Raw genomic sequence first — 24,339 nt, forward strand, 5'->3', positions numbered from 1 at the left:
TTAGTGTTAATCTGGATTTTATTGAAATGAAAACTGACAGTTCAGTGGTTCATTGCAGTTCATGAAAGCGTCCAGCAGGAGGCTTATTATAATAGTGTCAAACTCTAGTCGTGTGAAAAGCTAATTCACCTGTGACTGATGGGAAAGAAGTAACTGAAAGCAAATGACGCCTCTTAAAGGGACAGTTCACCCAAAAATGAAAACATACTCATGATTTCCTCACCCTCAATTGGCTCTAAACATTTGAGCTTTGTTAATACAACTGGCAACCATTGACATCCATAATAGGATAAAGACATACTACGGAAGTCAATGGTAACCAGTTTTCAACATTCTTCTAAATATCTTCTTTTGTGTTCATCAGTAGAAAGAAACTCAAACTGGTTTGTAACTAATGGAGGATGAGTAAATGATGGTGCACTGTCCACTAGGCTATCAGCACCATCGACTGAACTTGTATATGTTTTTAGGTGAACTATTCCTTTGTTTCATCTTTAAGTAGAACAAGCTAAAAGAAAATAATGTTTCTGTACATCAAGTGATCATAAATCATCAGTAACTGTAACCTCAATAAGAGCTCCTGCCACTCATGTTTCCACTGTGCTGGCAGCAAACGCATTTCCAAAGTGCATTGAGGGAAGGAGTCAACACTCGGTTCTGTGACCTGTTAGTAGCTCAGCAAAGGCTCCAGGTTATTTCAGCAGTTTGGGCACAGCCATTGAGGTCATGGAGGTCATGCTGATGGTTGGCACAATGATGTCTCTGAAGACGGGCTGAAAGTTGGAGGAGGTGGACGGTTTGTTCTGGTTCAGAGTCTCTATGATGGTCTGTCTCATTTCTCGACTGGCATCTCCTCGGATGGCTAACAGCGCCAGGATGTGCTCCTCTCTATTAGAGGATGGAGAAAGAGATGGAAGAGTTATTGACTAATATCTTAATACTCCTGTGGAAATAAAAATGTACATAATCTGGTTTCATATTAACAATAATATATATAACTGAGGGGCGTCACGGAGGCGCAGTGTGTAGCATGATCGCCTCACGGCAAGTAGATTGCTGGTTCGAGCACCAGCTGGGTCAGTTGGCATGTCTGTGTATAGTTTGCATGTTCTCCCTGAGCCCAGGGTTCTCCGGATTCCCCCACAAGTCCAAAGACATGTAGTACAGGTGAATTGAATAAACTAAACTGGTCGTAGTGTATGAGCGTGAATGCAAGAGTGTATGGGCATTTCCCAGCATTGGGTTGCAGCTGGAAGGGCATCTGCTGTGTAAAACATATGCTGGATAAGTTGGCGGTTCATTCCGCTGTGGCAATCCTTGATTAATAAGGGACTAAGCCGAAAATAAATCAATAAACTCAGATATCTCTACATAAAAAGGAAAGTGACGCTTTTTTTATTCTCTACCACCACCGAGTCTGACCTGATGTCAGGATATTTGGAGACCAGGGTGGACACCTCCAGGTACAGTAGAGCAGGATCGGTCAGTTTGAAGACCTCAGCAATGGCATTGATGGAGTCACACAGCCGGTCTGTGTCTTCTCCCTGAGCACATACAAACACAGAAAACCTGACATTAACCTGATACAAAAAATAAAACACTAGAAAGCTTCCCTATGATTAGGGCATTTGCTAATCACAAATACTAATGTCTTGCTTTATTATTATTTTGCTCTTAAAAAAAGTAAATGATTAATTATTTGCTACTTTATTAAGTATGCCTGTCCAACTGCTCGTTAACGGGAATTTCTAATCAGCCAATCACATTGCAGCAACTCAAGGCAACTAGACATGGGCTGTTTCTCAATATGCCTTCTTCAGCGGTCTTGCGTCCTTGTGTAACGTCATCATCAGCTGCCAAAGTTCGGTTCCAATACTTAAGACCGCAAGTACGGAGGACGTGTGAAACTTCCTGGATGTGTTCTTGATATCGAGGATGCACCGATGCAGACTTGAGCACCGATCTTGCTCTAGAAGTCCCTGAAGTCATTGCGACTGGATGTGGGAAGCGCAGAATTTTATTTAGATTTATTATCAAAGTTCAGAGATATAATTTATTTACCTCAGGAGTTTCCCTAAATGAGATGGTGAATATAAACATCACTATGGACATCTTAATAAAGGAATAAACACATTAAGGGTGTTTGTTTGCTGAAACTCGTATTAAAATCTGTTTTATTTATATTGCGCAACGTATATTTATAATGTTTTTATGCATAGTACATATTTTGAAAAGGGCAAAAACAATAAATAGCTGTATGAATGCTGTAATGTTTCCATTAAAAACACAGGAAGGTTACGTTAACATCAGGAAGAACGCAGCATCTCATATCTCACAGGACGCGTTCTCTGTTCTTGTGGTCTCCCGAGTTCGTTCTTCCGAGGACACCTGGCAAGACCGGTCTCCACTAGAATGCAAGTCTGTTCTTTGTGTTCTTGGAATTGAGAAACAGGCCTGGTCAAGTTCAAACCGAGCATCAGAATGGGGAAGAAAGGTGATTTAAGTGACTTTGAATGGTTCAGGCTGGTGGTGGTGGTGGTGTAATGGTCTAGGGCAGGGGTGGGCAATCTCGGTCCTGGAGGGACGGTGTCCAGCACAGTTTAGCTCCAACCCTAATCAAACACACCTGCTTATAGATTTCTTGTGATCTTAAAGACACTGATTAGTTTGTTCAGGTGTGTTTGACTAGTGTTTAAACAGAACTCTGCAGGGACACCGGCCCTCGAGGATCAAGTTTGCCCATCCCTGGTCTAGGGGATATTTTCTTGGCACACTTTGGGACCATTAGTACCAATAGAGCATCATGTCAATGCCACAGCCAACCAGAGATTTGTTGCTGACCATGTCTATCACTCTATGACTACAGTGTACTCATCTTCTGATGGCTACTTCTAGCAGGATAACATGCCATGTCATAAAGCGTGAATCATTTCAGACTAATTTCTTGGACATGACAGTGAGTTCACTGTACTTAAAAGGCCTCCAGTCACCAGACCTCATTCCAATAGAGCTCCTTTGGGATGTGGTGGAATGGGAGATCTCTGAGGAGTATTTCCACTATCTTGTTAAATCTATGCCACAAAGGATTAAGGCAGTACTAAAGGCAAGAGTGGGTCCAACCCGCTACAAGTAAGGTGTACCTAATAAAGTGGCCAGTGAGTGAATAATTTGCTTTTGCAGTACATTTGGAGTATAACCCATGGCACATTGGCTCTGATTATATCTCTAAAAGCACAGTGTACATCTAACCTGATCATTTAAAATAAACATGTAAAACAACAAAAGCTGACGTCACAGACTCACAGCAGAAAGTTTCCTGAAGAGGAACTTGAACTGTTCTGCTTCCTTCATCATGCGATCTGCTCCCTCTTTCCTCTCGTCTGCGTTCTTAAAGGAGATGCGCTTATACATGATGGCTTTAAGATACTCAAACACCACCCGCCGATGAGCCACGCTTGTCATTTCCTGCTCAATACACACACAGACACAACATTAATCACTAACCTCTGTGTTTCTTTAATATTGTATAGTGACTAGGAATGTTACTTTTACATTAGATTACCGTTTTTACTAGTCAAATAAATGCAGTCTACGTAAGCATGACTAAGTAAATGTGGTCACAACATTAATAACAAACAAGACAACACTATACAACTATATTACAGTGCACTTGTACTTGTTCTGGTTCATTTATTGTGCAAACCTGATTATAAGGCTTTTTAATTTTGGCAAAGTCATTAAAGTAGTCCTCCACGGTCACACAGATGGTGTCAACAGCATGTGTGCCCGTCAGCCACTTCCGGGTCAGCAGTTCATTAAGATGAAGCTGTGTAGAGACACACACAGAAAATGAGTCATAGTTAAACATGCTTATCCTAGAGACTAAACCCCTGACAGCACATCATAACAACAGGAGCATCCTCACCTCCAAATCCAGAAAGACTTCATCCAGCAGGAACTGACAGCCCTCTTTAGCCACGTCATTCAGGAGCTTGTCTATGGTGGCGTCGTCCTGCGTGGGTTCATGAGACTGAGAGTACTTCCTTTTCAGGCTGTTTATAGACTCTCTAAAAGCAAACATTTTCTGATTAATTCATTAGTTTGATTTACACTAGCAATCATTAACTGTTGGTAAACACATAGAATAATGCTGAAATTCTATTTAAAGAGACAGTTCACCCGAAAACTTTCATCATTTACTTATCATTAGGTGGTTTTAAACCAGTAGTTTCTTAACACAAAAGAATAGATTTTGAATAATTCACGAAACTGGTATCCACTAGCATCTATATTATAAAAAAAATACAGTATGGAAGCCAACATTCTTCAAAATATCTTCTTTTGTGTTTTAACAGAAGAATGAAAATGAAACTTGGAAATGTTTGGAACCACTTGAGGCTGAGTAAGTTTAATAAAATTTAAGTCTAAATGTATTTTTTTTTAGAGAGATCTATAGCTTTGCTACAATCTTACAACATTGTACATATTATAATATAAACGACATATAGATTCTTCAATTGAAACTGTTGTGAAATTATGCAATACAGCAAATTTTTATTTTTAAATAAATCACAGCTAACATGATGATGACACTAGGCTGTATCGCTACTCCAGTTGATCTGTTCAACCGGGTCACAAATCAACATTTTTCAAAATATCTGCTTTTGTGTTCCAAAGGAAAAGGTTGAGCACTGAGATGCTAAGCTCAATCATGTCGTCAATATCATTTTTGGGTGGACTATCCCTATTGACTTTATACTTTTAATATGACTTTTTATTTATATATACAGTGCATCCAGAAAGTTTTCATAGCGCTTCACTTTTTCCAATTTTTTATGCTACAGCCTTATTCTAAAATGGATTAAATTAATTGATTTCCTTAACATTCTACACACAATACCCCATAATGGCAATATGAAATATTTTTCGAAATTGTTGCAAATTTATTAAAAATAAAAAACCTGAAAAAAAAAAAAAAAAAAAAAAATCACAGGTACAGAAGTGTTCACAGCCTTTGCTATGAAGCTCTAAATTGTGCTCAGGTACATTCTGTTTTTTAGAAATGTTCTAGAAATTCTAGAAATGTTTCAGCAGCTTCATTGGAGTTCTCCTGTGGTAAATTCAGTTGACTGGACATGATTTGAAAAGGCATACACCTGTCTATATAAGGTCACAGGGTTGACAGTGCATGTCAAAGCACAAACCAAGCATGAAGACAAAGGAATTGTCTGTATACCAACGAGACAAGATTGTCTTGAGGCACAAGGCTGGGGAAGGTTACAGAAACATTTCTGCTGCTCTGAAAGTTCCAATGAGCACAGAGCCTCCATCATCCGTAAGTTGAAGATGTTTGGAACCACCAGGACTCTTCCTAGAGCTGGCCGGCAATCTAAGCTGAGGGATCAGGGGAGAAGGGCCTTAGTCAGGGAGGTGATCAATAACCCAATGGTCGTTCTGTCTGAGCTCCAGCGTTCATCTGTGGAGAGAGGAGAACCTTACAGAAGGACAACCATCTGTGCAGCAATCCACCAATCAGGCCTGTATGGTAGAGTGGCCAGACAGAAGCCATGCCCTGCCTGAAATTTACCAAAAGGCATCTGAAGAACTCTCAGACCACAAGAAGCCAAATTCTCTGGTCTGATGAGACTAAAATTGAACTCTTTGAACTGCATCACCAGGCTAATGGCATCCCTACAGTGAAGCATGGTGGTGGCAGCATCATGCTGTGTGGATGTTTTTCAGCAGCAGGAACTGGAAGACTAGTCAGGATAGAGGGAAAGATGAAAGCAGCAATGTACAGAGACATCCTGAATGAAAACCTGCTGCAGAGTGCTCTTGACCTCAGACAGGGGCAACGGTTCATCTTCTAGCAGGACAATAACTCAAAGCACACCGCCAAAATATCAGTGAAGTGGCTACACAACAACTCGGTGAATGTCCTTGAGTGGCCCAGCCAGAGCCCAGACCTAAATCCTATTGAACATCTTTGGAGAGATCTGAAAATGGCTGTAAACCGTCGCTTCCCATCCAACCTGTTAGAGCTCGAGGGGTTCTGCACAGAGGAATGGGCAAAAATTCCCAAAGACAGGTGTGCCAAGCTTGTGGCATCATATTCAAAGAGTCTTGTAACTGCTGCCGAAGGTGCATCAACAAAGTATTGAGCAAAGGCTGTAAATACTTCTGTACATGTGATTTTTTTTTTAATGAGTTTTCCAACAATATAAAAAACTCTTTTTTCACATTGTCATTATGGGGTATTGTGTGTAGAATGTTGAGGAAATAAATTAATTTAATCCATTTTGGAATGAGGCTGTAACATAAAAATGTGAAGCGCTGTGAATCCTTTGCGGATGCACACAGAGACAGACACAGAGACAGAAAGACAGACGCACGCACGCACGCACGATATATGACCCAGAATTCCGCATTAATGTAATGTTCGACTTCAAAATTAATAAATCAAACCCTGATAAGAGAAACTCACTTGAAGGTCTGGCAGTTGTTGATGATGGCAATCATATACTGAACGTAGCACTGCGGGAGCTGACGATCTTTCAGGTGTTCCTCCTTATAGACGATCGCCTCCTCTCGGTACCTTCATACACATGCAGGAGAACTGAAAATGTGCTTGGTACAGAGCAAACATCACAATGAAATCAAAATGGACAACGCATATTATTTAATTGGAGCATTGACATATACATTATTAATGATTTATATGCGCAGATCATTCGTCCTTACATCAAAAGTGCATCCTTGCAATCTTAAATAAAAATAATCTTCCCTCCCTCTTTAATCTCATCTCTTCTCTAATAGCATGTTTACCAGAAAGAGGGAAGGATTAAACTGTCACCACAAACATCCAGGCAATTCTACTTTTCTCTTGTAAAATAATGCATTTCACTCAGACGTACTATACTTCACAATAGAGAACAATACTGCAATCTGTTTGTTTGTTTTAAAAATGTATACTTCAGATTTAGATTATATGAAGACTTAATTTATTTTTGCTAAACACTCTAAACCTGTATTTAGATTAACAGTAGGGCTGCATGATAGTGGGAAATGATGCAATATTGTTGTTGAGAGTTACGATAATCATATTTAATAGGATATAACTAAAGGCCGGCTCACACTGTGCAATTTTTTTTTATAATCCTAAACGATTGTACCATGTCAGATTGCACGAACACGGCTCCCATGTCACACTGTAAGATCTCAGCTGTCATAAAGTCAGACTAAACGACAATGAAGACCTGCCAAACACGAAAGAAAACGCCCCTGGAGTTTGACGTCATCCACACTTTCACTATGTCGTGTTCTAAAATGATTGCACACAGCAAAGGTAAACAATCTGAAGTGGCAATTTTGCACACGGCGTGTCTCAATAATAAAACCAGGAAGAAAAAAACGGTTTTGACATTTCACCACAGTCATTTGAATTGCCGCATGGATTGCATCATCAGTTGGTTGGTATTGGTTCTTGGTCTGACGCTCATCGCAGCTGTTGTCACACTGCAGGAAAGTGTCTGAAATCTTTTGACACTGACAGAACTTCATCGGAGGAAAAATCTGATCACAACGGCCACAGATTTTAGCCCAGGATTTCAGGAATCTTTTAGGATTTCTCAAATTTGTCTCAGACGACAAAATCGTGGCTGAAACCTCACTGTGTGAGCAGGGCTTAACTTGCAAAATGTTTTTTTATTCCATTAAAAATATATTTTTATTAATGTGACCATCATACTAAAATAAACTGGTAATAGATATTTTTTTTCTGAGGTAAGTAAATTTAATATCCAGATGCTTACATTTAGACTTTAAAACACCATGAATGACAAAAAGCATTGATGGAAATCCTGATTCTTATTGGCACATTTTCCTCTCCTGTCTCCCAGCATTAGTATTTATTTTCATCTCTAGATTCATCAGCACCAACTAGAGAGATGTTTATAAAGATAGTAGAGGTCCCATCTGATTGGTCAGATTTGGATAAACAACCTATGCATGCAGCACACAAATGACTGGCATATGAATATTGCATATTTTATTATTACATTACCATTTACCATTATCGTACTGCGTATCGTACTGTGCAATCTAATCTAATCTAATAGAATATCCTTGATAGCTAAAGTGCTTCTACAAAGCTAACATGTGGGAGGATATTCTCCAAAGTATTAAAAACTTGTGTCTAGGCATGGGACGATAACAGGTTTCAAGGTTTACCGCGGTTTGGAAAGGTCAAGGTTTTATAACTGCTAAAAACTTCTGTTATACGGTTCCAACAGCGCATGTAAGATTTATTTTTTGGCGTTTGTTATGACTCTCAACAACAACAATATCTCCAGCAGAAAAAGACCCTCCACATTAAAAGCTACCGTTCAGGGCACGATTAAGGAAACAAATCACTTTTCCACCAATATCCAAGCATGCTCTGGACCTGAACTATATAGTCGCTTACTTAATATCCAGGGTAATAAAAGCTATCCAAAGCCTTTTCAGGATATAAAGAAATCTGTGTTTTTGAAATGAATAAAGACAGCAGATGTCAGCTTCTTTTTAGCCTGACATGTTTATTGCTCTAAAATACTTTAAATGTTTCTTAAAATATGTTGCGTTTAATGGGGAAAGAAAGTTGCTGTTTTCTACCCAGACATTTAAAAAAGGACATATTTTAGAACAGTAATCACAATACCATGAAACCGTGATATTTTTAGCCAAGGTCATATTCCAGGCTGACTCTAGAGTTGGTAAAAAAGATCTAATCCAGTCCCATTAGTTGGAAAATTAATAAAGGTTTCTTCTACCAACATTGGAGCTCATTTTATGAAGTTTGCTTTTTGTATGTGGACGCAATTTCCTTTTCAAGCTCATTTACCGTGGGAAAAAACAACACAAGTGGCCAGGATGAGATCACAGTACCTTTTTAGGAATGAATTCATCTGCTTCAAACAGACGCCCAGCACCTTCTCTCTGAAGATCTCATTAATCTGAGCGGCGACCTGAAGATTCTGCTCGAACATCTGAAGAGGAGGATCTCATGTTGAACTCGTATAAGTAGGGGGATTAAAGCATGAAGTCGGTCAGTAAGTTGTTGTACCTGGAAGACAATAGCTGGTAATGTGGTCTGGTAGTAGCCATCCTGATCGGCCTCAGGCTCCGTCTCTTTCTGCCAGTCTTTCTTATCTGTTTCCAGAGCTTTACGCAGCCAGCCTGTGATGTTTGACTGAAGACAGATGGGAAACAAAGACTAGCTGAATTGACAATGAACATTAAAATTAAAGGGATAGTTCACCCAAAAATGAACATTTATAAACACTGAAGCATTTTCAAACTTTTATAAGTTTCCTTATTCTGAGCAAAAAAAGAAGACAGCTGAAATCTGGTCACCATTAACCTCCATAGTATTTTTTCCCTACTATGAAAGTCAATGGTTACAGGTTTTCAACTCTCATTAAATATCTTCCTTTGTGTTCAACAGAAGAAAAACAATCAGTGAGTAAATAAAGAAAAAAATGGTCACTTTTGGGTGAACTAACCCTTTAAATTTAGAAATATCTGGTGTATCCAGAATGTGTCTGTGAAGATTCTGCTAAAATACCATATTGACCATTAATAAACCATTCAAATTAAGCAAAGACATGCTGTTTTATGTGAGGCTATTTAAATGCAAATTAGCTGCTGCTCCCCCCCTCTTTTCATACAAGGGCCTTTAGAGCCTAAATTACAGCAGCAGCAACAAACAAAACTCCTGCATGTTTTTTCTTTATTCTTGTCAGTCTAAACTCCTGATATACTAGATTTTATGAGCTCACAGACATAAAAGCATGAGAACAAAGTCAGCTGTTAAAAAAAATAAAAAAAAATGAACACAAAAAATGTATATGTAGCGTGTATACATTTGGGATATTTTGAGTTGTACATTCTCAAAACAACTGAGAAGTTAAGAGTTTCTTCAGAAAATGTGATTACTGATAAAGCAAATAACTGCTTTTGGGATGAATTTGTGTTTTGTAAAGTTGTTTTTCTTGCTCAGAAAGCAACGTTAGACACTAAACGAAGCTGAGAGAGAAAAAGCATAATAGGAGTTTTTTTAAGGCTGTGAATGCTGTGAAGAAGGACTTTTATATTATTCTGGGTGACTCACATTGAAGGTCGTGAGGTATTTGCCAAGCAAATCGTTGACCACCTTTTCGGGTAATAGAGGCTCCAGCTGCTTGACCTCACATTCAGGCTGTAGATCAGGATGACCCATCATATCCACACTGCCAGAGACACAACACACACACACACATTAATACACAAGAATTCCATCTGTTTCTTATCCACATTAATGTCAGTGAAATGCCTCAACTCAGAGTTAGAGTTCTGATGATAGATTGATTACAGCATGATCCAATCACTGCTATTTTCTTACACTAGTAGACTGCCTATTTCAATGGCTAATATCAGGAGAATTTCTAATAACCAATGCTGTTGTTGTACTGTAATCCACACGAGTCCAGCTGCGCTCTCATAGCGGGAAAATGAAAACAAAACCTTAGTTGCAGCACATTTAAAAACGCAACACTGACAACCCGTATCTCCAAACAATTCTTTTTCCAATTGTTTTGGCAACACTGTACAAGTATAAACAGTCTTCGAAGTTATCATGCATATTAATGAAGTTGCACCGTATTCACAATAGAGCACGCTGATTGGTGTGAACTAAGTCTTACTCATGAATGAATGCAGCACACTCAGAGACATCACGAAGTACTCCAAGGTATAGACAGCCAGTCTACACTATCAAACTACATGCAAGTATCTAATCGGCGTGATGCAGCAAAAATTCATTTCAAACCGGAAGAATCTGCTCGAAATCGCAAAAACAACCAATTTTTTGTGTTATATATGTCCTAATAGTGTTTTAAGCAGCATGTGTTTTTGTGTTTCGTGACCCTTTAAAGATCCAAGCCAGTAAAAATGCAATGCCTATAGTTCACAGGGCATCAACACAAGTAGTTCAAGCAAAACAGCACAGAAGGCAGAAGTGCAGATCTGCAGGCTGCTCTCATCTCTTTGTTTAGATCTACTACACATAAGTGCATTAATCTTCCAGGCTCAATCCTGTGAGTGCACGCGATCTGATGCTCTGTTTTGAATTCATCAGTCAGATTAAACACACAGAGCTGTGCTGCTGTTTTACATGCTGAGCTAATTGCTGAACTTTGACAGACTGATCTGCCACTGAAGAATGCAGAGCTGACCTACAGTAGTTTACACCGGTTTTTTTTTTTTTTTTTTACAAGTGAAATGACTGCTTCTACATTTATTAGTCACAAAAATAGCTGGAAGTTATTAGCTATAAACACTTTTCGCTTGCAAATAATGGTATGTTATGCAATTCATATACTTTCGGGAAGTATTAATAGTGTAAGAATGGCTATATCTCTCTCCACAATAATAAACCCTGAGAATTGTTATGGAACTCCACACGAGACAAAACCACGAGAATGGTCAGGCACTAAAACAATAAACTTTCTACTCTGCGAAGAAGATCAGCTAAGAAACCAGTTGTTCAGGTTGTCTCGATCAAGCATCCCTGAGCCCCCCTCTTTGCCATGGACTTGACCTTCTACACCAGAGCAGCTCCACACAGAATGTCTAAGTTTTTAATATGGTGTATCTTGTGGCTCTATGGCTCTGTGTCATTTTAAATGTCTCAGTGTGATTGGTAATGTTATCCTAATTTCACAGTAATGATTTACAATCTCCTTTATATCAGTTAATTTGGGTTTTGACTATGATATGATCTTAGCCAGATGCTCCACTCCAGGGAAAATGGTCTTCACATCAACTCATGATCAAGCAAGAGTCTTGGTGAAGCTTTTCTTGTCTTGAATTTATAGTGATTTGAGAATTTAAGGGAAATGTGGAGAAGTGTCTGTGGGATCCTATAGCCAGGATACCCCGTTGCAGTGTATAAGTCTCCGAGCTCTGCATTAGGACTTATATGCTGCATTGTATTTCTACATGATCAGGTGTTAATCTCTAACTATTAAATGTATCTGTGAGTAACTGATGTTGTGCAATCTGAATTGGCTTATTTTGTTTAATTATGTGAATGGGAATGGAAAATCTTTGCCTGACAGACAAATGTAAAATACTTGTTTAACTCTAATATCTGCTGAAATCGCTTAAATCTAGTAGATTGTTTAGGCTGATGTTTCCGCAGCTTATGACCAGGATTGGTCATACATTCAGGCTCAATGGATGGAGCATGGGCACAGCATTTGAGACCTGTTGATTTCTGACAATCGCTGACTTAGTATGAAATAATCTAGGGGCTAAATCAAACTTTATGTATGAGCAAGCATTGGGCGGCCTAATATTACTTAAAGGTCAGCATACTGACTCTAAAGCGACTTCGGGTAAACGATGAACCATTAACTGAAAATAAAGATTTATTAGGTTAATCGATCTAAATTAGACCAAATCACAACCTATAAGGTGATCAGCTTGAATTGGATGAAACTACATTTAAATTATTATAAATTGGAGTCAGATTAAATTTGAAGTTGGAAACAAATGAAAATAAATTAACAAGTAAAAATATTTCTTTTCACATGTGCTGAAAAGGCTTACACGCATTTAACCCTTACCCATACTGTTAGTTCCGTCACCCTTACAATAACAATAGTGTTACTATTAATCTTATTATACACTGAAAACAGTGCCAATCAGTTATTCAAATTTTAATTAAGTGCTTGTCTAATGTTGTGGCTATTTATTCTGTTTATTTTGACACACTCTACATTTTAAAAAGTGCTATAGTTATTAAGATGAGTTGAAAGGACTAAAAGAACAGGGTTTTAATATTGAAGCCCACCCGAGCACCTCTGGTAAACTGTTATGCCAATATAAAATCATCACTTTTAAAATTATTATTTTTTTTTTAAATCAATGATTTTCACTGCCTGATGGAAACGCAATGTAAAGTGGGTTTCAAACCAGACAAAAAGCACTGCATTAAGTGAAGTTTTATGAACTAATTTCGAGAAAAGCACGTGATATGATTGAGCAAGACTGGCCGCTCAATCGTAATCAGTATTATTCCAATCAGAGTGATCCTAGTTTGCTATAAATGGATCATTTTCTTGCTACTGCTCTATATTCATTTGGAAGAATCCCCCTTCCACCCCATCTCATCTTTTTCCCCTCTTTTCTAAAAGGTGGAGCTATCAAGACCTACCCGATTTCGGATCCCCCAATATTCTTATTGACCGGGCGGGAGGCCTGGGCTCAAATATTTCCGAGCTCAGGGTTGTCTCCCGGGACAGCATGACAAACCTGCTTTAAATGCTAAGCATATCTAAGTGGGAACTCTTGAAATACAATTATTCCGTACCGTGCATTTAAAATATTCAGATTTATTTGACCACAATATTTTCAATGGGGTTACAGCGCACAGCTGTTGCTTCTGCATTTGCCTCATTTTACGCTTGAACAACTAAACAAATGCTTTTTAAAAGGTTAATTACTATATTTTGATTAAATTACATTAATGATGCTGTAAAAGAAACCGTGTAAAACTAAAGATTAAATAGTTCACCCAAAACTGAAAATTCTGTCATCATTTTCTCTCCCTTCACTTGTTTCAACATTGTTTGAGATTCTTTCTTCCGTTGAACACAAAATAAGACATTTTAAAGAAAGCTGAAAACCTGTAACCACTGACTTACCTAGTAATTGTTTTCCCTACTATGGTAGTAAATGGTTACAGGTTTTCAGAATTCTTTAAAATATATTTTATGTGTTCAACAGAAATCTTAAAGAATTAAAACTACTTGAGGAAAACTACATTGTTAATACATTTTCATTTTTGGATGAACAATCACTTTATCATTCCACCTGAAGTTTGTCAGTGGCTGAAAAAATGATTGAATTGAACCTGTATCTTACCTTTTATAGGTGTTGAGGACCCACGTGAGCATGGAGACGATCTCATTGGCCTCCAGCTCCTCTGCTGCGAGCTCCTGCACTCGAGCAGACACCGCTTTATGATAGAGGGTGAAGAATACCTGGAAAGTGTTGTAGTGTGGAGGAAAACACTGCACCATCAGGTTCTTCACCACGGTCAAGTCGTCCAGAACGTACTTCCTCATGATCTCCAGCAGCCTCACCAGCCACATTTTATCTGACTCACGGGTTTCTGACTGCGTGCTCTCGATGCGGCCGCTCACCGTGCCCTCCAGGACTTCGTTCATGCGGTTCTTCCAGCACTTGGGTCTGCCGGGCGGGATGAAGCCGGTCTGCTTTTTACGGTCCAGCATCCTACGGTCAATCTTCTCCTCGCGCTCGATGATTCGGACCACAGACACCAGCATGGTGGGGTCGCGGCGGACGGTGACCATGGCGCGCTGGAGGACCATCCAGAGCTGTTTGGAAAGCTCCTCGGACAGACCCTGCACCTGGCCGAAGTAGCCGCGGATGAGGTTCATGTCGTGAACGTTCTTGCTGTCCATGCGGTACTGCTCATACATGAGGTCATCCCGAGAGCACTCCAGGTCCATCAGCTTGCGGTGCGCTTGAAGCAGCTCGCCCTGCTCGATCAGGTCATGGGTCTCTCGGACAATCTCAGGGACTGCAAAATGTGCGTGCAATGTCAATGAGCGTACATAAAACATTTTAAAAAATGCATTAAAGGAGACCTATTAAGCAAAAATTACTTTTTATAAGGGGTTTAAACATGCTGTGTGGCAAAAGTGTGTGGATATAATCAGCTTCTAATGGTAAAAATATATGAATTATATTCTTTTATACTTAAACTTCATGAAAACAGTCTGCGGAAACATTTTGATTGACATTGTCCCCTTTGTACTTGTCATGAACGTTGTTTTTGAATCTGCCACTATAAGCGGACACCAATGACTGTAAAAAATATGGACGACGCGACAGCCCCTTTTCCCATTAAACGCCTTGAGGGCAAAACGCCTGCTTGACAGGCACAAACTGTCGCAAAAGACTGCTGAAATTGGAGCCTTGACATGCGCAGAAGGACTGTCTGATGGAGCCAGAGGAGGAGCCGCAAAAATCAGCGGAGTCGAGCTTCCAACCAAACGCTTTATGTAAAATCAACCACGCCCCCCGAACTTCTCAGCATGCGTTTGCTGTCATATCAACACAGATGGATGTAAAAACGTTAACAAATATGAGGGTTTTTTATATTCAATCGCGCCAGCTCCGGGCCGCAGCGCATAACCTACTCGCGGCGTCGCGGGCTGATTCCGCCTCGCATGCGGCAGCGCCGGCTTGCTCGGCCGCCGCATCTGGCTCGATTGACTCAGGCTGGAATCGGGCAGTGAGTCCAGGCATCCAGAGTAGGTCCAGCAGAGGTAGTCAGTCTGAGCTCTGAGGGGTAAGTCTCCGGCAGGCGAGAATCTAGCCGAACTGGTCCGAGTGTATTTTGTCATCTGGGTGGCTAGGCGTGTATCAGCAAACTAATAAAGCCCGAAAAAAGTCCTGACCTCAGCGAATAAACAGTGTTCCACCAGGATCATGTATGTCAGAAACTATAGTTTACTGCTGAACTCATTTTGTCATGGTAAAATTTCTTTTGAAAAGGGCATAATCTCATTTGAATTTAAAGCAACAGTCACCAAAACGGCACCATTAGGATCAAAGCCTAAAAGCGGCAGACACCCACATACATAACTATTGTATTTTTGTATAAAAACAACTCATAATAAATGATACTAATGATTTTTTTAATCATTTAAATATTTAAAAAGCTACCTTTAAAAAAACAAAAACACTAACAAAATACGTAAATTAAAAAAAACAACACATCAATACATCTTTTAATTACTAACCAAATGAACACAAAAGAACCAAAAGCGAACAACTATTTAATTTACCAATTAATCAACACACAAAGTAACCAACTACCTTGCCAACCGACAACTAACAACAAAATTAGAAAAACTCATTAACCAAACAGCCGACTTGTATGTCTAACTAACAAATAAAAGGTCTAAAAAATTATCTACCCATGCAAATAACTAACCAATGTCTGTCAACATCTCAAAATGTTTCATTACCCTTTAAGAAGCTTTTACTTTTTAATTTGTTTTTTTACAATTGAGCCATAAACAAATCCATAAACAAATCTAATTTCAAATTTAATTCAAGGACTTATGCTTGCTTTCAAATACTTTCCAGGCCTTGAATCCATATTGTCCAAAATTTAAGTACTTTCAACATGTTTGAAAACCCTCTGAAATGAACAGAAAAGCTGGTCCAAGCTCTACAAAAGGATCTCTGCAAACTGACAAAGAGCTTCAGCCTCACCTGAGAAAATGTTCTTGAGGTTCTCGACAGCTGACGCCAGCTGACTGTGCTGAACCACAGCGTCCTTCACGTCCTTAAGGTTCTCGATGGTGTTGATGCTCTGCCTCCAGTCCTTACTGACATCTGCCAGAGAGTTCTGGATGTCTTTCACATCACACAGAGCATTGTGGAGCTGCGTGAGGCCTGTTCGTACCCCATCTAACTGAGACTGAATAGCAGCCTAGAAAGAGATTAAGACAATGCTTTGATCGACTCTGAAAGAGTTAAGTCATCATGTGTAATTTAGGGTTGTAACAATATACCGGTATGACGGTCTACCACGATTTGAACGTGCACGATTATCATACCATGAACAATTGCATATCAACGGTTTTAACCCTTAAACACCGAGACAGCCGCCCGCGGCTAAAAATAAGTATTGCTCTTAAATGTTTAATAACTTTTGATCTGCTGATCCGATTCATACAATTCAAAGATTGGCATAAAGAAGAGAATCAGCTTTCCAGTGCTGTGTCACATAACATTCGCGGACTTTCAGAGGCTCCGGAATCAGTGCGGTTACGTCATCAAAATTTGAAAACGCTGATTTGACAAAGAAACACTCGTCACTGTGTCTCCGGACAAACCAGACATGATACATTGATGCATTGATGCATTGTCCCTCCTCCATGCCCAGATTGGTTCAAACTCGCTATATCACAACCAAAAAGCATAGGTTTCGCTTTTGTTTGTGGACCAACAACGAGCTTTTTGAACAACACGGAATGAGGGCTAAATAAAACGCAAAAAAAAAAGTTTTGCATGAAATAATTCTCATACTAAGTACTTTTGCATGCACAGCAGCACAGAAACATGACAAAACAGTGACAGCAAAGACGAACTGCTGCTCTTGCTGTTTTCAAAAGACGCAAATGAAGGTGCAGCTGTTTGTCTGCATTGCAGACAACCATATCCATATCCACAGACAACCATATCCATGCTGGCACATAAAACCTAAGGATGTTCCATATTGAATCTAGTTTCGTTATGTAACTATTTATAGTATAGTAAATATTTATATCTATTTTTTTACTGAGGATTTGCACCATGTTTATTTGGACTTTATTTGGACTTTGACACATTATTTATTATTTTCTTATTTTTTTATTTGTTCATTGTAAGTGGTGTTGTTTATAGTAACTGAAAATATATTATTTGGAAAAAGTCAAATTTGCTTCACTGTTCTATTATTTTGTAACATTTGTAACATACCGTATACCGCGAAACAGTCAAACCGTGGTATTGTTTTAGACGATTTTCATACCGTAAAAAATTCATACCGTTACAACCCTAGTGTAATTCAACAGAAATAGTATCACCTTTAATATAGCTCCCAGGTTAGAAAACATTATTTGTGTGGTATTTTGAAACTTCACATACACACTTTAGAGACGTCAGAAACTTATTTTACATCTGATAAAATGGGGCAGAATAGGTCCCGTTACCAAAAACAAAAAAATAGTTGTGAATTTTTAGCAACAATTCAGGAAACAAAAGTCAGAATTGTGAGGTATAGACAGAGAAAACATTCTGTTGGGTTTATTAGTAATAATATAATAGCTTCACCTTTAATCTAGCTTCAACAGATGCTTTCTTGCGTGCTTCTCTCCTTCTGTACTGCTCCACTTTATCCAGCTGGTCCGAGCGCTGAAGCATCCCAGCAACCCTCTGCACTGCCGTGGCCACAGCCTCTCGGTTTGTCTCCTCCATAGTAAACACTCCCAGATGGCAGGGATGAAGGTACTGAAATAACAACAATGACAGTTAAAAGTTCTGAAAATAAACCAATATAGAATATACAATGACCCAATAGTGCTGAATGACTCAGTCTAATTCTATGTGTTACATGTATTGAAATGACTAAAATAGCATCAAACAGTAAAAAGTAAAGGTAATAAAATGACCCTGAAACTGCAAAGCTTAAATCCATGGCTAACACTTTACTTTTAGGTTCCTTTAGTTTATGCTAGTTAATGTATTTACTAACATGAACAAACAATGAACAGCATGTTTATGGCAGCATTTTTTTAACATTGTTAACGTTAGCTACTGGAAATAAAGTTGTTTGTTGGTAGTTCTTATTAACTCAGAGTGCTATAACTAATGTTAACAACATAACTTTAGATTTTAATATAACATTAGTAAATGCTGAACTATGATTGATATATGCTGTCCTAAGCTTTGGACAAAAGCATCTGCTAAATGACTAAATGTAAAATACTAGTACTGTACATTCCTAGTTCATATTATACAGAGTGCACATTAACTTACAAACCCTTATTGTAAAGTGTGATCAACGAAATACAATGTTGTTGCAATTATCATTTTAATCATTTGACTATGTCTTTTTCTTCCAAAATTAAATTTAGTTCCTTGAGTATTTAAAAACTTTTTTTGTAGTTGAACGTTTTAGTAATTTAGTTTTTTCTACTTGGTTTTTATTAAATATTTAATGCCAATTAACAAACAAACCAAAACATTGCATTAGGGCCACACAATATATTGTTTTAGCATTGATAATGCAATGTGATAATTTGCATTAGTCACATTGCAGGGTATGCAATGTTGAGTTTGTATTATAATTTATCATTTTCATGTGTTTTTGATGCCTGTGATTGTATAATGATTTTAGAAAGCATTCAGGTATAAAAATTGTACCATTTGTGACATTAACTATAATTCAGTTAATTTACTTGAATACAGTTAGACTCAGAAAATGATAAAACACTGTATTTTAATTTTAGCTTTTTCTTAATTGTATTTACAGATTGTTCTGCATGAAAATACTCAAATTACATGAAAAAATCAAAATGCACAGCAAATAGCACACACCAAAACAGAAAAGTGTCGAGGAACATCACAAAGCTTATAGATAAGTTATTAGATTTTTATAGAAATGCATTCCCACTGCAGAATCATCCCAATAGATCCAATATTGCAATGTTAAAGTTTTCCAATATTATGCAGCCCTATGTTGCATGTATCAAAATGGGCATAAATAGTACAAAATAAGTTATACATAACATTCATTTTTTTCCGTCTCAGGTATTTCAGTATATCAAGTTAAAATAAAAGACAAAGTAATGAATTTTGTAGGGTGTTTTACTTTTTTAATTTATTTGGTAACTATAAGCCTGATGTACTGAAATAACCCAAACTGGGAAACATTTTACAGCATAAACAGCACAGGTGCTTTTAGTATATTTATTAACAATTTGCACATTCAGACATTCTCATTTATAATATAATTTCAGAAAAGTATTCTTTGCAAACTGTAAATAGTGAAATAATTTTAGCAGGCAAATGAATATCAAAGTACAACAGTGTTAGTGATTAACAGTTTTATTGATTCCCAGGCAGATTTCAGAATGGAGCACAGAATACAACTCTGTAAAGAATCAACATTTTACCCTATTAACAAACCCAACCCAAACTAATCCCAAACTACTACTTTAAGGCCCCGTTTACACTAGTGCGTATTAGTTTTAAAACGGCGTTGTAGAATGAAAACGATCCGCGTCCACACTCGCGTTTTACCCAGCGTTTCTGAACTGCTCTCCGTCCACACCAAAACGCTGAAAACGCACATCACGTGACCACACACACACACTTTGGCAATCGCTGGAGCCCATCTACCCAGATGAGAGCTCTGCTAGTCGGACTTCTCATCAAGCATCTCCCGCTGGATCTAATCTCACTATATTTATTAAACGTGATATTTCATTCATCTTGTTGTCTTTATCTAACGACATATTCCCTGACTTTGGTCACTGGAATCTATTACTTGTTCTCAGGTAACGTGTTTTGGCTGAGCGCAAAGATAAGTTAATGATTAATGTAAGCACGTAGCCTACATTCTGTATATTGACTGATCGCTTGCCTTTATTTCCTATAATGTATAAACTTATTGTATGTTATACTTTTATAATGGCCATTATCGATTATTAAAACTGATATTCAGCAAAAGAGAGGGTGTGTTTCGTATTTCCACTGAAATTGAAAGGAGACAGTTGTTATCGGCTCCGTTTTGTTATAAATATCCACACAGTGAAGATGACGCTCATGCAGCACGACGCCTCAACATGTCTGCTGTCTGTTTAGTTGTTAATATTAAAATAAAAATAGGCAGTTCCTCATATCAAGTTTACATTTTATTGTTGAGAAAGTGAAACAACGTAGCCAAGGTGATGTGAATGAAGTTATAAAGTACACTGTTCCCTGTGAAGATTGACGCGTGTCCTCGGTATGTTTTCCATATCAAACTGAGAAGAAGAGATGCAGCCTTGATCAAACTTGCGAAGTCTGAACTTACACGGAGAAGATTCAGGACTGAACTGTGTGTTAGGCTACTTAATATTGAGGAAAAGCCCCAATCAGAGAGGCGAATGTCTGCAGCCCCGCCTCCGTTTTCAGATATCTCCGTCTTTCCCCATCCACACTGAGACGGAGCAGCAGCGTTTTAGAATGAAAACGGCTTCTCCAGCGTTTTCGAAACGCTCCGTTTTCGGCGCTCGAGAACTCCGGCGTAGTGTGGACGGATGGCGTAACCGTAGCAAAACTTATGCGTTTTCAAACTAAAACGCATTAGTGTAAACGGGGCCTAAGGTCCCGGGTTGGCTATCACTAGGCCCACACGGAATCTGCGCGCACAAAATTCCGCAGATTTTTAGCCCATCATTAATTCTGTTTATTTACTTGAGTAAATCAAAGTTTATTTCGTTTTTAATTAATTACAGTAATATTATTGACTTATCTGAAAATGTTCATCTGATTTATGTACAGTGCAGTATGTAAAACAATATTTTCTGTCTTTTAGTAAATATATTACATGAGAGACTTGTTTTGTTTACCAAATCAAGTGAATCTAATTGGATTTGCATTTTAAACATTAAATAAAAGTTAAAAAGAAATTATTTTTTATTTTACATATTAATGTTTTAGTCATGATACTACCAAAACAATTCAGCAGAAATTTGCAGATTTTCACCAAAATTCTCCACAGAAATAGCAATAAATGTCCGCAGATTCCGTCTGGCCCTAGATATCACTACAGTTAAAGCCTCCATCTTTATATCAAATTTAAATAAAACACAATAAAAAATGAATAGATAAATTTAGTCAGAAACATATCACATGTACACTGTCACAAACAGTATATCCCGCACACATTTATTACTGTTCCATTTCCAAACACGTAAAGTACTTGGACCATTTTTATAATATAGATTTGTCTTTTCCACTTGCTTATAAGATATTTTTTCAAATGCGGCCACTTTAGCGAGTATTACTGACCATACTTGAAGGGAAGGGGCATCTTCTGATTTCCAGCTCCTAAGAATTAATTATCTGCCATTCAGTTACCTGGTTTGGACCCAGGACTTTTTTTAATTTTTGTCTGTCCAACCACCTAGTATAAGCAGTCTAGGACATAACGTAGTGAATTATGTACAGTAACTAGTGCTAATGTTGTTTTTAAATCATACACGCGATTTCAGACCGAATATTCAGAGTAGCGTGGTAAACATTATAGGGAGCATGTCGAATGTGCAAAACCAAAACCAACTTTACCTCAATCCTGTATTCACATAGGAACCTGTGTATTTATAACTGCATTTGTGTTTGTTTGCAGCTGGTTAGACATGCAAAACCAAACTAACACAAACAGTCAGTTATCCTAGACACAGTCAAAATAGGAACGGGTTAAGAAAAAGCCCAAATAAAGCCGCAATTTGTTTTGTTTGCAGATATAATTGTTTGTTTTGTGCTGAAGGCCCATAGTGACAACTGCTAACGTTGCCTTGCTAAGCACATTAGCATTCATAGCACCGCGTTTTACATAATTAACGTTAAATATTTAAGGTACTCACCCGGACGAGATGTTCGTTCTCTGAGCTGCGTGTTGTTACAAGCTGTTCATTAATTTTGTGTTTTCATGTGTGTTTATTCTGTTCGTTTACTGTCATAACAGCGGCGTCTTCCTGGTTTCGCCCTCCACTTACCAGTCAGATGACGGCGCTGTGCGCATGCGCCAACAGCATCAACTGCGCGCACACTTTACGCAGATTCACAGATTACAGCGAGGTCAACGAAATGAATAATAAAAAAAATAAAAAAATAAAAAAATAAAATAAAAAAACAAAAAAACCCCGAAATGAATAATAATAATAATAATAATGCTAAAATAATTGCAGTGTTGGATGCTAAACAGCTGAACGGTAAATAGAAGATCATAAACAACATTCTTAATAGTGGATAACGCAGCATAACTGCGTAAACATTATAATCTCATATGCATACTTGCCAGATAAATCAAAAGGACTTGAAAAATGACAAATATGATTATTTATACATTCATTCACACATTAAGCAATTAAACAATAGATAAATACGATTTTATTTTCAGTTGAATACTCACCAGCCACTGGACAGGTACACCTGTCCAGTAAACGGTTAACACAAATTTCTAATCAGCCAATCACATGGCAGCAACTCAATGCAGTTAAGCATGTAGACATGGTCAAGACGATCTGCTGCAATTCAAACCGAGCATCAGAATGGGGAGAAAAGGAGTCACTTTTAAGTCTTTTTGTAAGTCACTTTTAACGTGGCATGGTTGGTGCCAAACGGGCTGGTCTGGGTATTTCAGAAACTGCTGATCTACAGGGATTTTCACGCACAACCATCTCTAGGGTTTACAGAGAATGGTCAAAAAAAGAGAAAATATCCAGCGAGCGGCAGTTCTGTGAGAGCAACCGGCTTGTTGATGTCAGAGGTCAGAGAATGGCTTCAACTGATAGAAAGGCAACAGTAACTCAAATAACCACTCGTTACAACCGAGATATGCAGAAGAGCATCTCTGAACACGTCAAACCTCGAGGCAGATGGGCTACAGCAGCAGAAGACCACACCGGGTGCCACTCCTGTCAGCTAATAACAGGAAACTGAGGCTACAATCCACACAGGCTCATCAAATTTGGACAATAAAAGATTGGAAAAACGTTGCCTGGTCTGATGAGTCTTGATTTTTGTTGTGACAGAACGATTCAGGCTGGTGGTGTAATGGTGTGGGGGATGCCACAGCCTACCTGAGTATTGCTGCTGATCATGTCCATCCCATTATGACCACAGTGTATTCATTTTCTAATGCAGGGGTTCCCAAACTTTTCAGCTCGCGACCCCAAAAATAACAATGCCAGTGACTCGCGACCCCCAATATCCTCTGAGGTGGTTATAAATACAGAAACCTTGCATGCAATGGCGCACACACACACCAATAAACCAAAGTCTATTCTTCATTTTATTATTTTTTTAAATGTATGTTGGTGCTGTAAATGTGCCAGAAAGTTTAACCTGGTCTTATAAAATCAATCTGCTGCATCTGACACTATTACTGAGTCTTTAATATAATGTAATTACCTGAGGGGTCGCAATCCAATAGAACTATAAGCTTATAAAGTTACTTTTTACAGTAGTGTGTATAGTAACTGTAAACGACAAATTTTTTAGTAGGTTATGGATTAAAATGTTAATTCTAATGGTTTAATAAAAATAAATAGATTTTTGGAAATCACCAGGCGACCCCCCCTTCATTGTCCCGCGACCCCTCTGGGGGTCCAGACCCCCACTTTGAGAACCACTGTTCTAATGGATACTTCCAGCAGGATGATCATGTCATAAAGAGCGAATCTTAGATTGGTTTCTTGAACATGACAATGAGTTCACTATAATTAAATGGCCTCCACAGTCACCTGACCTCAGTCCAATAGAGCACCTTTGGGATGTGGTGGAACGGGAGACTCGCATCGTAAATATGCAGCCGACAAATACGCAGCAGCGATGTGATGCTGTCATGTCAATATGAACCAAAATCTCTGAGGAATATTTCTAGTACCTTGTTGAATCTATATGCCACGAAGGAATAAGGCAATTCTGAAGGCAAAAGAGGTATAGTAAGGTGTACCTAAT

General features: G+C 38.4%; 1 protein-coding gene across 2 annotated transcripts; it reads right to left on the minus strand.

The window, feature by feature from the left end:
* Positions 1-22,404, minus strand: exoc3 (exocyst complex component 3). 2 transcript variants are annotated; one of them, XM_087238852.1, is made up of 13 exons: positions 20,980-22,404; positions 17,941-19,831; positions 16,336-16,555; positions 13,948-14,629; positions 10,151-10,268; positions 9,104-9,229; positions 8,926-9,026; positions 6,485-6,595; positions 3,926-4,067; positions 3,704-3,826; positions 3,304-3,465; positions 1,423-1,544; positions 1-888 (listed from the first exon to the last, which is right to left on the minus strand). In XM_087238852.1, the coding sequence occupies exons 2-13, from the start codon at positions 18,082-18,084 to the stop codon at positions 693-695; spliced, it is 2,247 nt and encodes a 748-aa protein (XP_087094978.1). In that variant the 5' UTR covers positions 18,085-19,831; positions 20,980-22,404; the 3' UTR covers positions 1-692.
* Positions 22,405-24,339: the final 1,935 nt, after the last annotated feature.

The sequence above is a fragment of the Danio rerio genome, chromosome 2 (genome assembly GCF_052040795.2).
Source record: "Danio rerio strain M-AB ecotype USA chromosome 2, GRCz13ab, whole genome shotgun sequence".
Classification (NCBI taxonomy): Eukaryota; Metazoa; Chordata; class Actinopteri; order Cypriniformes; family Danionidae; genus Danio; species Danio rerio.

Excerpts from the sequence above, each read along its gene's own strand:
- exoc3 (XM_087238852.1), bottom strand. The coding sequence starts at position 18,084 with ATGGAGGAGACAAACCGAGAGGCTGTGGCCACGGCAGTGCAGAGGGTT. Across the intron at positions 16,556-17,940 it reads CTGTTGAAGCTAGATTAAAG|GCTGCTATTCAGTCTCAGTT; the intron begins GTGAAGCTATTA and ends ATCTCTTTCTAG. Across the intron at positions 9,027-9,103 it reads TACCAGCTATTGTCTTCCAG|ATGTTCGAGCAGAATCTTCA; the intron begins GTACAACAACTT and ends CCTCCTCTTCAG.